Source organism: Hypanus sabinus, chromosome 3 (genome assembly GCF_030144855.1).
Source record: "Hypanus sabinus isolate sHypSab1 chromosome 3, sHypSab1.hap1, whole genome shotgun sequence".
NCBI classification, from domain to species: domain Eukaryota; kingdom Metazoa; phylum Chordata; class Chondrichthyes; order Myliobatiformes; family Dasyatidae; genus Hypanus; species Hypanus sabinus.
In genome coordinates this window covers 59680021-59696885 of record NC_082708.1, presented here as the reverse complement: position 1 = coordinate 59696885, position 16865 = coordinate 59680021, and the positions used below count along the sequence as shown (strand labels likewise).

Sequence of the window (16865 nt, the reverse complement as noted above, 5' to 3'; positions counted from 1 at the left end):
CAACATTACCTCTGGGCTCCTAAATTCAGTTCTAGGGTTGATGAAGGCCAATACACTTTTATGTTGAAATTCATCCCATTGATTGCAATTTTGTCCAATCATCAGCCTCTCCTTGCTAGGAGCCCCACTACACATTAACTGTGCTTGCAAACCAACTACCTCATTTTCAGGACAGTTCCCATCCTCAAATTAGTTTAAACCAACCCGAACAGCTCTAACCAACCTGTCAGCAAGGATATTGGACTTCCTCAGGTTCAGGTGTAAACAGGTCATACCTTCCCCGGAACAGATCCCAATGATCCATAAATCTAAAGCCCTGCCCCTGCAACAATTCCTCGGCCACACATTCACCGGCCAAGCCATCCTATTATCATCTTCACTGGCCCCAGGCACAGGCAGCAATTCAGAGATGACTACCCTAGAGGTCCTGTTTCTCAGCTTTCTATCTAGCTCCCTAAAATCTCTGCAGGACTTCCTCACCTCGTCAACCTATATGTCATTTGTGCCAATATGTACCAAGACTTCCAGCTGCTCACCCTCGCCCTTGAAAATGCCATGGACATGATCCGAGACATCCCTGATCCTGGCACCAGGGAGGTTAGAGGCGATCTGGAGGTCTCTATCATGCCCACAGAAACTGTTCCTCTGACTGAAGAATCTCCTATCAGCAGGGCAATCCCGTTCACCTCTGACCTCTGCTCTTCTAAGCCACAGCGCAAGACTCAGTGCCAGAGACCCCAGTGGCATTCCCCCCACCCCCGAAGGTTATTCCCCTCAATGGTATCTAAAGTTGTATACTTATTGTTGAGGGGAATGGCCACAGGGGTACTCTGCAACGGCTGTGCATTTCCCCTCCTTCTGACAGTCACCCAGTTACCCATCTCCTGCAACCTAGGGGTGACTACCTCCCTGTCGCTCCTGTTTATCGCCTCTTCATTCTCCCGTATGAGTGGAAGGTCATCGAGCAGCAGCTCCTGTTCCAGTTCCTTAATGCATTCTCTCAGGAGCTGCACCTGGTACAGATCTGTTTACCTGGGAGACTAGACTTTCCGCATCCCACACAACGTACAAAACACCGCCGCTGGAGCCATTCTCCCTAATCTACTCTGCCCTAACAGATGAGGAATGAACAGGTAAGGACACAGAGAGCAACTTACAAAACAATATACCTCACCCAAGTCTGATGAGCCAAAGCCATTCTAAACACCGGCACCCTCCGCTTGCACTTGAATTAGTCTTACTGGCCCTTCCTAATGAATCCTTCTTGCTGGTTGGTCGCTCCTCAACTCAGGAAAACTGCAACAAAACTCTGCCTTTAAAATTTCGATCGCCGTCCCGCTTAAAAGGTTTTTATGCACCTCTGAAGTGGATTGCCCCTTTAAGCGGCTTAAGTGCTACAGCTGCCCATACACCTCCATTCAGGGTCCTTAACCCTTGTAAGGTGCAGCAATATTTCACCTGCAAATCTGCTGTGGTTCGTCTTTGTATCCAGAGCGCCCGATACAGCCTCTACATTGGTGACACCCGTCGTGGAGGGACCGTTTCGTCGAGCGCCTCTGCTCCACCCGCCTAAAGCGGAACTTACCCGTGGCCAAGTGTTTTAGTTCCAATTCCGGTACGTCAGTGTCTCCCTTTATCCTGTGATGCACTCTCCTCTCCTACCAAATTCTTTCTTCTAAAGCCTTTAGCTTTCCCACACACCTGAACTATATATTCAGTTCCATAGATGCTGCCTTGTGCCACCTGTACCATCAACTGCAAGGTCAGGTTAGAAAGGTCCTCATCTTAATTACACCAATCCCACCCTCAATAAAACAGCAGAGACTCAGTAAATTAACTCCTTTCTCCAGAACTGCCTTTGCTGTTGGGTTCTCACATTAGATACTATCACCAAATTTCAACTCTGCTAGTCTTCTTTACAGACTGTCTGACAGGAAAACACCAAACTTCTCAGAATTCATTTGATGCCATTTGTCTTTGCATTGCTGCATATGAGCTAAGGCGTAAGATCCTAAATCAATATTGATGCTTGCTTGGTAACACCTAACAAGTGCATATTCAAGCAAAGCACAGCAACATTAGCTCTGGCAACTTGTTTTAATTATTCAGTGATTAGACTGAAACATCAATTTGGGAATTTTATAGGGCTAAAGCATTCTAATTTACTTTCATACATATAATACAAGTATGAGGATCCTACTGAGGTATTTTAAAGTATTATTAACTTATCACATTTTCAGAAGCTACTGTATATAGGCAGCACCTGTGTTATCTGGGGTGTGGGGTGAGGAGGTCAAGTTCCAAGAGGTAATAACTCTATCATGATGTTCGGTAATCTCCAAGTTTGGAATCCATGGAGTCTAAGGAAAGAGTGAATGGAAGATTCAGCCTTCCAAATCAGTCCATATACCCCGAACTTATGTGCACATTTCAAAAGGGCACCAGGGTTCCAACTGGAATTGCTAGCAAAGAAGTGGTGGTTTTCCCCACCAAAAATCACTAGCTTATTTATGTTAAAGCAAGCTCAGAAAATGCTGGAAGGAACAGTTTCCCTTCCCACAGAGGAGAATGCTTTATGTGGAAAACTCTTGTCAGAGCTAGAAAGGAGAGAAGCCATATTTTCATTTGTACAAGGTGGGGGGGGGGGGGGGGAGAGAACAGAGAATCCTTTTAAATAAACTCCATTCAATTTCAGTAAAACAATATCAAAACTTAATTGGTGCAACTTACAAAATGCAATGACTTGTCAAGATTAAGCACAACTTATTACGATGTCCATTTCACTAACCCTTCTTCCCCCCCCCCCACCCACGTACGCACACCACACAACAGAAGTGGATTTCTTAATTGATGGAAATTAAAAACAGAGGAAACATTATAATAGTATTTATTGTCATTCCTTTTGTAGGTATCTGCTACTTAATGATAATTTGCAATGCTGAATAAATGCACAATTTTAGTTTATTCTAAAAATTCTTAAAATAAATGCCACTGGGAGAATTCGCAATGATGGACAACTTCATTAGCACTTCTGTTGCAATAAAAATGGGCTCACCTTGTACACTGATGCTATTTTTGAAATTACTAATTAGCAAAAAGCCTTCTTTAGTCTTCTTACTGGTGACCCACACGTTATGTGACTGATGGAATGGGGAGTAATGCAGGGCGGTAAGGTTGCTCTCCCACACAAAGCACTTCTCATTAGTTTATCATAATACAATATCATCTGTGGGTGCATCAAGAAATGAGGGGTGGAAAAGTTTTACTAAAAATTGTACTCCTTCCCCCACTCACAAAATTCTGTAAGATTAAGTTTCACTTCATCTCAAACATTCTGATAGTGATTTGTGTATTACTCAAACAGCTGTAACTCCGAGGTTGCCTGTGCCTACTCTCTTGGTTAACTCAACTGATTGCTATGTAAATGTTGATTACATTTTAAAATGCAATACAAAAAAGTAGGCTTGCTCTACTCAGTTGCTGTGGCAGAGTGCAAGAGTTCTATGTAAACACAGGATAAAACTTATATTTCAAACTTGATTGTTTTAAGAAACAGCATAAGTGCAAGTTAATTGTTCATGTTAACATTTTCTATATCCCAATCTACAATCCACTACAAAGACAAAATTACCAATTTCAGTTGTTCGATTTAAAATTTAAAAAAGCTCAAAATTACACTGGTGTTTCCTGCCCTAGCTACAAAATACAAAAAGAGTTACAGACTTAACGACGCAGATGGTGAGAACAACCAAATCTATAACTAGAATTAGGATTAGAAGTTGAAACGTGGTGATTTTATTGTCACTTAAAGATTTAACTCCTAAAGTAGACCATGAGCACCTACTTAAAGAGGGAAATTCAATAGATTTGTAGTGATCACTATATTTAAAAGAAACAGTGGATTCAGACCAGCTAGTTTTGAAAATCAGAGCAAAAAGCTTTGCAAACCACAAAATGTTATAACTAAATGATAGAAGGGTTCTAGAGAAGACAAGTTTACCTTTGAACATCATTACAGACTATCAAAGTGGAGTTGGTTAATTTTTTGGAAAGCTTAAATTAAGAGGTTCAAAATTGCCTGAAGTATGCTCAACTTGCTGCTGTTAGTATTGCAATCAAGATGTGCAACTACATTTTAATTCCATATACTAATCAAGTATTTCAGCTCACATCTAAATTAAAGAATGACACATTTAAATGAACACATGAAATTAGTTTATAGACTCAAGCCATTCTACCCTATAAATGCGACAATATAAACAGAGATTCCATTGGCTATACCCCCTTAACTACAGTTAAACAGCACTAAATGTCTTCCCCCCCCCCCCCCCCCCAATGGGACAAGCTTATTGCCACTCTGACTGGATCTCCTGATTTGAGCCATTTGTATTGCGAAGAAAGTGAATAAAGCATGCCCATGTTTCTTTATTTAGGCACATTGCAATGAGCTGATAACAGCGTTTGTCATATTGGTTTGAGGTAAAATTCACAGATCTGAAAACAAAAAATATGAACTCAGTCAAGAACATTCCCACCTGTAACTCTTCCTCTACACCAAGCCCCCATCTACACATTTTAGAAAAAAAGTACTCAGTCATGCAAGATTCAGATAAAGATGAACACTTTCTCTGACAAAGAAGAAACTTACTATCTTTGCCTATCCCTATACAAGTTTGTTCTTTCGTATAGAAAGATTTCTTGCCCACCTTTCATCAGTCAGCCCATTTTCATTTCAGCCAAGAACATGGAAATAAGATATTTCCTTGCTTCCAATCATCTCCATTGCTACTGATGTAAAGTACTACAGATAGGAATCAAATAACAAAATTCCATTTTGTATGCAAAGGACACAAGTCAACAAGTTCTCCATTTCTGCCAGCAAAAATCTGATATTATTAATATTTACTAAGTTCAAGAAATATTGCAGTCCAACATTCAACATGGATATTATTAATTAGACATCATTTATGAAAAGTCCTGTAGATGCAACTTAAGGATATTGAAAATAACAGCAGCATATAAAACTTTATTTAATCAGGAAAATCTCCTGAAAATTAAAAGTTAAATAAAATAATCACATAAAAGCTAACCAATCCAAAGTGCAAAAAATTAATTATTCTAAGCAGATAATTTGTCATGCAAAGCTTCTATTTCTCATGATACAAGAGTCAACCATGACAATATTGAGTATTACTATAGATTTCTTCCACCTCCACCCCCAATGAATAGTCAGCTCTGTTCTTGGGAATTGGAAATTCCAAGTAGTTGTACAAAGTTAGTGATATTGTGAGAGGCATGAATGGGTGTTGTGGACAGATAGTTGCCTGAAGCCAGTTGGGCTGCTGGGAGCGACATTAGAATGCATAGTTCTTTACAAGTATCCGAATACAGATTAATAAACTACCACTGACCCTGAGAATCCCCAAGCATTCAAATAATGGTTGGCATATCTTTAAAGCAACTGATTCAGGGAGGAAAAGTTTCAAATAAAGCTTTGTACAATAATAAAATGTAATAAAATCTGTAACTACCTTCATTGAAATTTATTAATTGAGTAAACTATGAATAGCTCCTAAATTCCTACAGTATATATGTAATATTTCCCAAAGAAAGAAATACATTATATTGGAAGTGAAGCCATCATTTGCCAAACATGTTGAATTTTATTACACTCCATGCAAAAAAAGCATTTTATAGCATTTGGGCAAACTGTCAATTGCTGCTTTCCAATAATCCCAAAATCCAAACATTTACAAAGCAGCAGGCAAGTATTTTTGAGCAACTAAAAAGACAAATCCCCAATGATCCCCTGAAAAGACTATGTTCTGCAGCTATCACAAAATAATGCAACTGAGGTAGAGGATGAAGGAGACCTTATTTAAATTTAGAAAATCAAATGTCCAAAGGACCCCAAATCATTTCCTCCTCCAGCAGATGGTCCACAATTTCCGGAAGATCCACCATTTTCATCGTCATCGAAACGTCTCCACCATGATGGTGAATTAACAGATGTTATACGGTCAGCTCTTTTCCTTGCTTCTTTTTCCTCTTCCTAGAAACAGTTTTAACATGCTTTCAATTAATACTGTACATCTTTAATTGACTTTCACCTTTTAAGATACATCAGCTAAGCATTTAACTATGGTACAATGTTTTGACCTTAGTTGGCCAATTTGTCTGCATTGCTTCAGTTTCTGAAGCAGTCTTGCCTTGTGGTCAGAATCAGATTTAATATCACTAGCATATGTCGCGAAATTTGTTTAGCAGAACAAGTACACTGCAATATACATAAAAAATTAAAAACTATAAAGTATATATAAAAATTAAATTAAAAGAGCAAAAAGAGAGAAAAAAAAAATACTGAGGTAGTGTTCATGGATTCATTGTCCATTCAGAAATCTCTTTGTGGAGAGGAAGAAGCTGTTCCGAAAATGTTGAGTGTATGTCTTAAGGCTTCTGTACCTTTTCCTTAATGGTGGTAGTGAGAAGAGGGTATGTCCTGAGTAATGGAAGCCCTTAATGACGGATGCTGTTTTTTGAGGCAGCACCTTTTGAAAGCATCCTCAGTGCTGAGGAGGCTAGTACCCATGATGGAGCTAGCTGAGTTTACGATTTTCTGCAGCTTTTTGTGATACTGTGCAATGGCCTCTCCATGCCAGACGGTGATGTATCTAGTTAGAATACTCTCCACAGTACAGCTGTAGAAATTTGCAAGCATCTTTGGTGACATACTCCTAATGAAACTGCTGTCCTGCCTTCTTTGTAATTGCATCAATATGCTGGGCCCAGGATAAATCTTCAGAAATGTTGTCTCCATTCAAACCTCCAACAAGTAGCAGCACAGATAAAACTTAGAGTTACAAAAGAAAGATTATACAAACAGAAAAGCAATTTGGCCATGATCCTTTGCATTATACATCTGCACAACTGTCAAATATTATTAGTTTTCTGAATCTCAACAGACATTTAACCCTGGTTTGAAATTTCCAGCTATTACATATAAAATGTTATTATTCACATGAGATTTCACTCATTTCTAAAGAACTGGTGCTTGCTGGTCCATGGAATAACAAATCAGTCTGCAGAAAAAAGGAAAATTACAGAATGAAGATCTAATTGAAAATATCTCCAGAAACAAGTATAATAGTTGCAATTTCCTTGCATGTCACAGTCACCATTATTTAAAATTTGTTAATGACCATTAAGTAGTAATGATAATGCTCAAGTTACATTAAACACCAAAGAAAAGCCAAAACATGGGATTCACCCTGCCCAGCCAGGTGCACCTCTGGCATGTACAAGTCACTAAGCTTCAACAACTTCTTTCTAGGGTTATTAGTCACAGTTAACATGCACAATTAAAATTTGAGGTCCCCACTAGTGTCATTAAATCATAAATATCATTACTGCTTACACAAGCTTTCAGTGTGCACATTTGCTGCCCCATTTCCATACCTTATCAAAAAGAGTTTAGTCTAATTGAAAGGCATATGGGGGTTCATCTTCTGATGACATTGGCCTTTGTATTGCAATTAAATACCTCCGATCTGTAAAAGCACATTTAAAAAACACTATACCCTAATCTTTCTCTGGCCTTTTGCAATATTTGAGCATGTGAAATAATAAACTAGAAATACATTTAGCAGCCTTTTGGACAAGTGGGGATTGGTTAGGCAAAATCCACTTGGATCTGATGAATAAACGGTAAAGGAGATGGTTATCATAGTGCACTGAGAGGCTTGTTTCATACTGTGCCTCTGCATCCATAGCAATCAACTCCTCACTTACACTAATCTCCATTTTTTAAAATTCTTTCCATGTTCTCCAGATCCTACCAGTCACTTACACAAAGGGAGTTGTGACAGTCTATGTGGACGTTTGATATAGTACGAATAACAGCCCCTCATCGTCCGAAGACCATGGAATAGACAGTGAGCTATAGAAACTCAAGCAGAAAAATGGATGTAACAGGAATCACAAGCAGTGACAAGATTATTTTCCATACAGAAGGAAAGCATAGTGAAATTTTCCAGCACTCGTTACTAGAATCACTAGCTTTATTTATAACAATGATTTATAGATCATACAAGACTTGGAAGTATATGCAACCAAGAAGGATATTAAAGCATAGATGAACGAAATGGTCAGATGAGCAGCAAGTTAAATTTAAATAATAATGAAGTTGTACATTTTGGTAGGAAGGAGGTAAGACAGTTTAAATCAAGGGCAAAATTTTACAAGGAACACAAGAACAGAGACCTATAGCTACAAGTCACGGACTCCTTGCACAGTCAGCATGGCTTTATATGGGGAAGATCCTGAGTCACATATTTGCTCAAAAGGTTTTTAAGGAGACAAAGATGATTGTTGAGGATGGGGTAGTGAATGTTATCCACATAAACTTTCATACAGCATTTGACGAAGTCCTTCATAGTAGGTAGCTCAGCAGACCAAGTTATGTGGGATTCCCAGCAAACTGAATACAAAATTCACTTGGTCATAGCAGAAAGAGTAGTAGTAGAGGACTGTTTTCTTGTCTGCAGGTCTGTAACCAGTGGTGTTCAGAAAGGATTAGTGCTGAGTCCTCTTATTTGCAACACCTCACACACAAATGATTTGGATGAAGGTGTAGGTGGAGTTGTGGTTAGTGAGGAAAGTTGAAGGAGGAATCAACTGGAAACATGGACAAAGAAATAAGAGATTGAGTTTAATCTGAACAAGTCTGAAGTAATGCATTTTTGGAGTTCTGAGGTCAAACAAGAGGAACATGCACAGGAAATAGTAGCACCCTTAGGAGCATTAATGTATTAAGGGATCCTGAGCTGCTGCGTCCATTACCCTCTGAAAACGGCAACAGAAGTGGTTAGGGTGGCTTACATACCTTTATTGGTCAGAACCTAAGAGTATAAAAGTTTGAGAGTCACAATGCAGTTGTATATATAAAAAAAAAACAAGTTATACCACATTTAAAGTATTATATTCAGTTTTAGCTACCATGTTATAGGAACCTTTGGAGAGGGTTCACCAGATGTTGCCTAGATTAGAGTGCATTAGCTATAAGATAATTTGGACAAACTTAGGATTGTTCCCTCTGGAATATCATAATCTAAAAGACAATATTATAGTATATAAAATTTCAAGTGGTATAGATACAGTAGGCAGTCCACATCTTTCTCCCAAGGTGGAATTGTCAAAAAAAAGAGGAAGGGTTTAGATGCTGAGAGAATGAAATATTTTTAAATATAAAGAGTGGCAGATACCTGGAACTTGATGACTCCAAGGAAGGTAGAAGATATGATTGCAACATTTACGGAGGCATTTAAAAAGATTCACAAACAATTAGGGAAGAGAAATAGAGGCAACATGCAAGCAAATGGGATTAGTTAAGACTGGTTTCATGGTCAGCACAGACATGCTCTATATCATTCTGTTGCTTTATGAGCACAGGTTATTGAAAGCCGCAGTAAGGGTTGAGAAAGTTCAGAATCCTGGACTTCTATCCAAAATAGTTCCATTTAAAATCTATTAGACTTATCATCAATTGTTGTGAAGCCTTACAAAAACAAATTAATACAAAATGGTAACAGTCACAGCATCCTAAAAATCAAAGTTTGGTAAGTGAACTAATTTTGAAATTATCAGCAGTCTAAATCACTTACCTGTAGGTACTGAATGTTGTCCCTGGAAATGGCTTCCATCAACTCTTTGTTTAATCTTACTTCGCTATACAGTCCCACATTAGCTGTAATAGGTTCGCCATCAGAGCAAGACTGTCCTGTTAATCGCTGTCTGTAGAATAACACATAGGCAGTGTCTTTGGGAAAGTAACTGGTAACATTGCTGATGGATTCAAATGATGAAAATGAAACTCTGGTGTCATTATACAAATACCACTTTCCGTCAGTTCTACCTTCAGCACCCAAAATTTCACTTGGGCCGATTACAGGGTCTGCATCCACACATTCTCTTGCATAGCAATAGTAATGTCCACTTTCAGAAGATATCCCGGAGTGTACCACTACAGAACAGAGGTCATATACAATTGACATATACATAGTATCCTCCACAAAAGGGCTCCAGTTTCCTATTTTATATTGTTGATTTTTGCCACAAATTTTGTGTCCATCCTTTGAATTTATCCTAATGGGTAGTTTAAGGACTAAAGGAACTGATACATTATCCAATATCTTTCTGCGCTTCATTGTTGCAAGATCAAAGGAGAATCGTAATAAAGTCAAGATAAGATAATGTGGATTTCCAGTTAATTCTACCACTTTTTCTGCTTCTTGTAATGAGGTACATTTATTGCAATAATATCTGTTATCGCCGGACAGCACTTCTGGTGAAAGAAAGTAGTTAATGAGATCAGACACTGATCTACAATCTGCTGAGTCACATATTTTCTCCCCCGAGGCCACTGCAAAATCAGTCTGTGGCAGGGAACCAATTCTAGATGCCGTAGTCTCCTCCTTTGCTTTTCCATGGGTACCAAATACTTCAACTGGTACCACTCGCACTGGATGCTCCTTATATTTTGTTTGTGTCTGTTTATTTGGAGACTGTTGTTGCTCAGCTTGTGATATCAAATTATCTGCACTAGAAATCTTCATTGAAATATTAGGGTCACTTGAATGATCACACCTTTGTAGAAACTTGTTAGGCGGTGGAAATGCTAGGGATAGATCTGTAAAAGCTTCCTCTCGGAAGGAAACATTACAACAACAGTGACAAAGGATCCTAGTCACCATCTTTCCACCAAACATTCTTTCTATTAATGTTTTCTCTGGATCTCGACCTTCTATACGAGGTTCATTGCCTGAATGTCTCTGTCCATGAGAAATTCCTTTACTAGCCTTCTCTTCTTCATGTAGCCTTGAAAATAAAATTAAATGTTTAGCCACAAAAAGGTACAGGACCGTCATTTCCATGATATCAATTAGCTTTCCAGTTAAGAACTTAAACTTGTTCTAGACATTACAAAGTTGGAGCAGCATATATAAATTAATTATAACCATAACATTGCACATGATTACTTAGATTTTCTGATGAGTAAATAGCAGGCAGACAAAATTTTAAAAATAATTTCAACCAAGCACTCATGGTCAAAAGTAAATTTAAATAAAAGTTTATCTCTGGCAAAATAACATGAGATTTTAAGGAAATTCATACTTTGAATTTTGAGGAATACTTTAAAATTTATATTGTAGCAGGTGGTTTAAATGTTAAAGCTTGACAATCACATACATTTTCAAGTGGAAATATTTGAACTTGCAAGGACAAGCATGAGACAAAAAGTGCTGTAGTCACTCAAAGGCAAAACACATCTACAGGTGAAATGCAGTTAATGTTTCAGGTCTGATGAAGGGCATTTCAACTGAAATGTGCTGCTGATCTGCTGAACATTTCCAGCATTATGTTTTGAGTTTCCAGACTTCCAGCATCTGCAGTCTGTGACTTTTAAAATCATAATAATGGTCTTCTTATTCTTCTAAAATCATCCAATGCAAGTGGGGAGATAAATAGTCTGCCACATTATAGAGAGAAACTTAATTAGTTGAATAGAGCAAGATATGGGAACAGGAGCGGGTTAATTTATACCACACTATTTTTCTGCCCTATCACTTTATTGCTCCATTGCTTTAATATTCAGAAATACCTTCACTTTTCAACACTAGAGAACATACTTCTAGACTGGGGTGGCACACGCAGAAAGTTTTAAACAAGTGATTCTATAGATGCTGGAAATCTTATGCTGGAGGAACTCAATAGGTCAAGCATGCTGGAGTTCCTGAACAAAAACTTTGTCACCACACAGCATGCAATGCCACTCCTCAATTCTTTAAAATCACACCCATAATAAAAAGATACATAATGAATTTTTACAACCCAAGAGCAGTGAGAGGTTTTCACAGAAAATGTTTCATGCTGGCTTGGCACCAGCTAGAGGGTTGCAGAAACACATGACAAGTTAACATTTCAAAATTAGTTTCCACGACATTGATGGTGTACCAAGTATGGCTGATGAAGAGGTAAGAGGTAGGTTTTGTCATTATTTTAGCGGTATGTTCAAGATGCACTGATAAACTTCCATTGTACAGTACATGAAGAGGCTTTGAGTGCAAAAAAAATGGCCTTAAGAAACTTGAAGTAGTGATGAAAATTGTAACTAAGGTAATTAATTTCATTTGTTTGAAAAAAAAGATCTTCAGAATTTATTGAGCGAGGTGAATTCTGGTGTCCCTAGCTCTACTTATCTACAACAATGTTCATTGGCTTAGTAGTGCTTCCACCCTTAACCAATTTGATGAGTGGATAAAATTAATCTGTTTTCAACGAAAGAAAATTGTTCTCAAAGAGTTATATGACAGATTTGTAGATTGATTTTTTATAAGCTTTCCCCTCACATTTAAATGTGAACACCAAATTACAAGGGTCTAGCAAAATACTTGCTGTTAATCGTGGTAATACAAAAGCCTTTGAAATCAAGCAGGAATGATTTAAACATGATGCCAAAAATAGCACTTTTAAGTATTTCCCAAACCTAAGCAAAACATGATAGAGATTCAAATTCCAGAAGAGGACATTGTGCAATTTCTGAGCATCATTATTTCAACTATGGAACAAATTTAAGATTTATTGAGTTCATGTCACTTGAAGAAACTGCAAAATTCCTAAAGTATGAAGACAGTGTAACATTAGAAAACATGAATTTTTTGGGTTGCAGTGGATTGATTTAGGGGATTTTGAAATGACATTAATTGATTTACAAAGCAGCACAATTTGGAGGCAAAATTTGTTGACTTAAGAGATAACTATAAAACATTGAAATATCAGTCAGTGACTGGATCAAAGCACTTAACTCCAGGCATGAGGTTCTGAAACTGGAATTCCATTCCTAAAACTTTTAACTGTCTGAAAAATCTTGCAATGGCAATATGAACAGCATTTATATATTCATGCAAGGCATTGTTTTCAGTGATTGAACTTGGTCAAATCTAATTATAGGTGTGGAGTCACTGATAAAACTAGTGCTATCTGCATTAACTCTCAGAACAATATTTGTCATCACTGGTGCAACAACAAAAGTTTCACTGAGTGTAAAGTGTGTTTATTTTCCTCCTTTATCTTTTGCGAATGTGTGCCAAAGCTTACAATTTCATTCATACAGTATTTATGTTGAGGTACAATAGCAATGCTATTTACATTAGCAATGTTATCAATTAATTTTCAAAATTAAACTTAATAATTTTAACACAATAAAATTCCCTTGATTACATGAAGTTCAACATAAACAGTAAAGACATCAATGAACATAATATTGTACATTGTGAACAAGGACATCCCTTTCTCCAATTTCTCTGTAAGAAGTATTCAGCATTTTTTGTCCTGCGCCAAATGTACTTTGTACCTTTCTTAAAAATGTACTCCTGCCCAGTTGCTAGTAATCAGCAAATCTATCCCCCTGAAGACTCCTTTCATCCTCAAAACTATACACATTTATCATTTAGTTTCATGTCATCAGCAAATTTGAAGATGTATGGAAGGTCTCCTTCCATAAAGGCTGCAAATGGTTGGGTTTCATGAATCTCTTAAGTGCAAGTATGACCCATCCAAGTTTAGTACAATGCCCCCACATGGATATTACATAGTCTATAACAAGCTAGGTCTTTAAACTGTGTCCAAATAATTTATTATTGTTCTACAGTAACAGAATAATGTGAAGTGTATTCAAATAAATAACCTGTTCATAATTTAAATTCTGCTGTTACTTTAAGGCCACTTGAACTTAGAGGTGGGACAATTGGATTGATTACAACTACACAGCAAAAGATAATAGGTTATTACTCATGTTAATTTACCTTTGAGGGAGCCTTCATGATGAAATCAGGGAAGGCATTAAGTGGCTATCACCTGTATTAAAACAATGTTAAAGGCATATCCCTGACACACAGTTTAGGGCATGCTCATTTTCCAATCAACTTGTATATATTGTCATCCATCACTGTGAAAAAGGAGGTGTTTTTGTGTCAGATGCTGTACTCAGAACAGTCACTGGTACTTGAATACTAAATTCTGTCAGTTGAAAAGCTCCCATTGTAAATATGATCATGCACAGTTATTGCTCCAAATTCAAACTGCAGTAGGTAATTATAGCCATTGAAAGTGTAATTAAAAGTTTATAGGCCTGTGTTTAAAAAGTAGTAGTCTGTGTAACGAATAACCTCCTTTTTATATCCATCTTCAGTGTCTCCAGTGACACATTTACAATTACAACAACATGGTTTCTTTCATTGATCTATCTGCTAAATTGATAAAAGTTTTAAATTGACTTTTACATCTTACAGGGCAATTAAATTTAAAACAAAAATGAAGAGTATAACATTTAAGCATATCACACTCATCATTCTGTAAGCTTCATCTGCAAATCTTGTGGTGACTGATTTCAGACAGTATGACACTCCAAAATGTAGAACCATTTGTATTAAGGCACAGCACTGGTGAATATTTTACTAGCTTCTCTGAAAACCTGCACTTTATCACAAAGTCATTTTCAAAATAATTGCGTAGTTAAGTTTGCACAGATTTTGGTTAATTTCCAAAATCATCTGTGTTTAGGAATTAAATTACTTTCAAGAATACATTCTACAAGTAAATTTCCTTTTATTATGAAACATGGCAGCAAGACTTGAACTATTTCCAAACTTTCCTGATGTTTAGACAAGCAGATCCCAGGCCCAGACAGAAATTTCTTCCTGCCTCCGAAAAACTGAATATTTTTCTTTTGAACTGATATCAGACCACTAGACTGGGAGCTCCTGCACCGATTGAATCAACTGTAACTCAAATTGACTGATGTCTGCCAAACAATGAAACAAAATAAAACTATCCAGATGATCTGCAATAAATCAGAATCAGTAACAGGCTTACTATCACTGGCATATAGTATATCATGAATTTTGTTGTTTTGTGACATTAATACATTGCAATCCATTATATGAATTACAATAAGAAATATATATAAAAAATTAAATACTTAGTGCAAAATGAGAGCAAAATAAAGTGAGAAAGTGTTCATGTGTTTGTTCATTGTCCATTCAGAAATCTAAAGATGGAGGCAAAGAAGCTGTTCCTAAAACACTGAGTGTACACCTTCAAGCTACTATACCTCCTCCTTGATGGTAGCAATGCAATAAGAAGTGGGCATGCCCTGAGTGATGGGGGTCCTCAAAGATGAATACTGCCTTTTTGGGGCATTGCCTTTTGAAGAATCCATTGCTGGGAGGCTAGTGCACCTGATGGAGCTGGCTGAGATTTTTTATGATCCCTTCCATATCAAGACAGTGATGGAACCAATTAGCATATTTTCTTCCAGTTAAGATGCAAATATCCCAGTGAGCACATTATTTTTTTTGGAAGTGAATGCAAAGTCCAAAACCTTTTCTAGCATGGAAAAATGCTCCAACTAAAGCCTATGACAATCATGTCCGATTTCCCCCTCCCCATTACAAAAAGCCACCATTGCTTGGAATTCATAAGACAGTTGTGTTAACATCCTTCTGATGCTTTCTACCAACTTTTAACTATTTTGTCTAAAAATAGCTCTATTTTCTGCCATCTACCAACCAACTCTCAATACCACCCTTGACTTGACCATTTCTTCTCTTCTAATTCCCACATTACTCACTGCCCATCTCCTGCTATCTCAAATTAAGAAGCCCATGACAAAAGTACAAGATGTGATGTGCTCTTCCCCTACCCAAAGTATACATTTAATCAAAACTGGAGTTATTCATGTCATTTTGAAAATTAGGTCGCTAACTAATTCACTTAACTCCCCCCACCCCCACTGTTTTATTCACCTACCCTTTCTACTAACAGTGGATTCTGGTTAATTGTGTGCAGCCGCTTATTTGGGATAACTCAAAGAACAAAAACAAATTGAGAAAATAGCCATGATTTCCTTCATCTATTTGGGACTGGAGACTGTTGCAGAACAATTTCTAACTAGGATCAGTGGTATACCCATTAGACACTACACCATGCTTAGAACAAATAGCTTTTAAAAGTGTCAGTTACATGCATTTGTGTTCAAAAAGCAGTGATTTTTGTCACTGATGGCAAGAAATAAGTAGTATAACAATTCAGAACTGTTTTGCTCGCTGTGGCTTAAAGCATTCAGGCTTGATAATGTCAGAAATGGCAAAGAGTGAAGATTTCACTTACTTCAACAAGTTACAAACTATGGAGAATTGGAAGGTTTCAACAATTATCTTGAATGTTACAATGAAAAGGAAGATTTGGAGGATGCAATCAATGCTAGCATTTTGTATGAAGGCAGTCCATTATTTGCACTAGGTATCTGTGCTAGTTTTGCTCATTTATGGTCAATCAAAAGAACGTGGCAGTGTACACTGGATGAATTTCTCCACTGATAACTATTTGGAACTAATACAATTTTAAATTAAGGTAATAGTATTGATAGTGTTTTAATTCATTCTGTCTTTCATTTAAATACAAAATTTGTTACTCAGTTCAATAGAAGTTCCTCTGAGTCATACCTTTTAAACTATTTCCATGAAACTTTGGTTAATTGGGAGAGTCACTTAATTGGGCCAATGTGCCCCAATTGCTTATAATCCATTGTATTTCCATTTCTTTGCTCTATCCAAACAGATAACTGACAATAACTGTCAATAGCAACAATGCTACTCAAGTCAGTTGCTAGGCTGAACTACAGAGAATGGGGAGGTGGTCTGGCCCCTGCACATGTAGCACACAGGCCAACCAGTGTATGGACACGTCCTAGTGCTTGTGAACCAGATCCCTAGCTATGGGTAAATAGCCCCACTGCTTTTTGGGTAGCC

General features: G+C 37.4%; 1 protein-coding gene across 4 annotated transcripts in view; it reads right to left on the bottom strand.

Moving 5' to 3' along the window:
• Positions 1-2871: 2871 nt before the first annotated feature.
• Positions 2872-16865, bottom strand: part of LOC132391385 (ubiquitin carboxyl-terminal hydrolase 35-like) — a 38730-nt gene continuing 24736 nt past the window's right edge. For 3 of the 4 annotated variants that reach the window (XM_059964491.1, XM_059964490.1, XM_059964493.1), the window contains exons 11-12: positions 9660-10872; positions 2872-6052 (exon numbers count right to left, since the gene is read on the bottom strand). In XM_059964491.1, the coding sequence (XP_059820474.1) occupies positions 5885-6052; positions 9660-10872 (1381 nt within the window). In that variant the 3' untranslated portion in view covers positions 2872-5884. Of the gene's footprint in view, positions 7080-9659; positions 10873-16865 lie in introns of all 4 variants that reach the window. The other variant, XM_059964492.1, reaches the window with a different exon arrangement.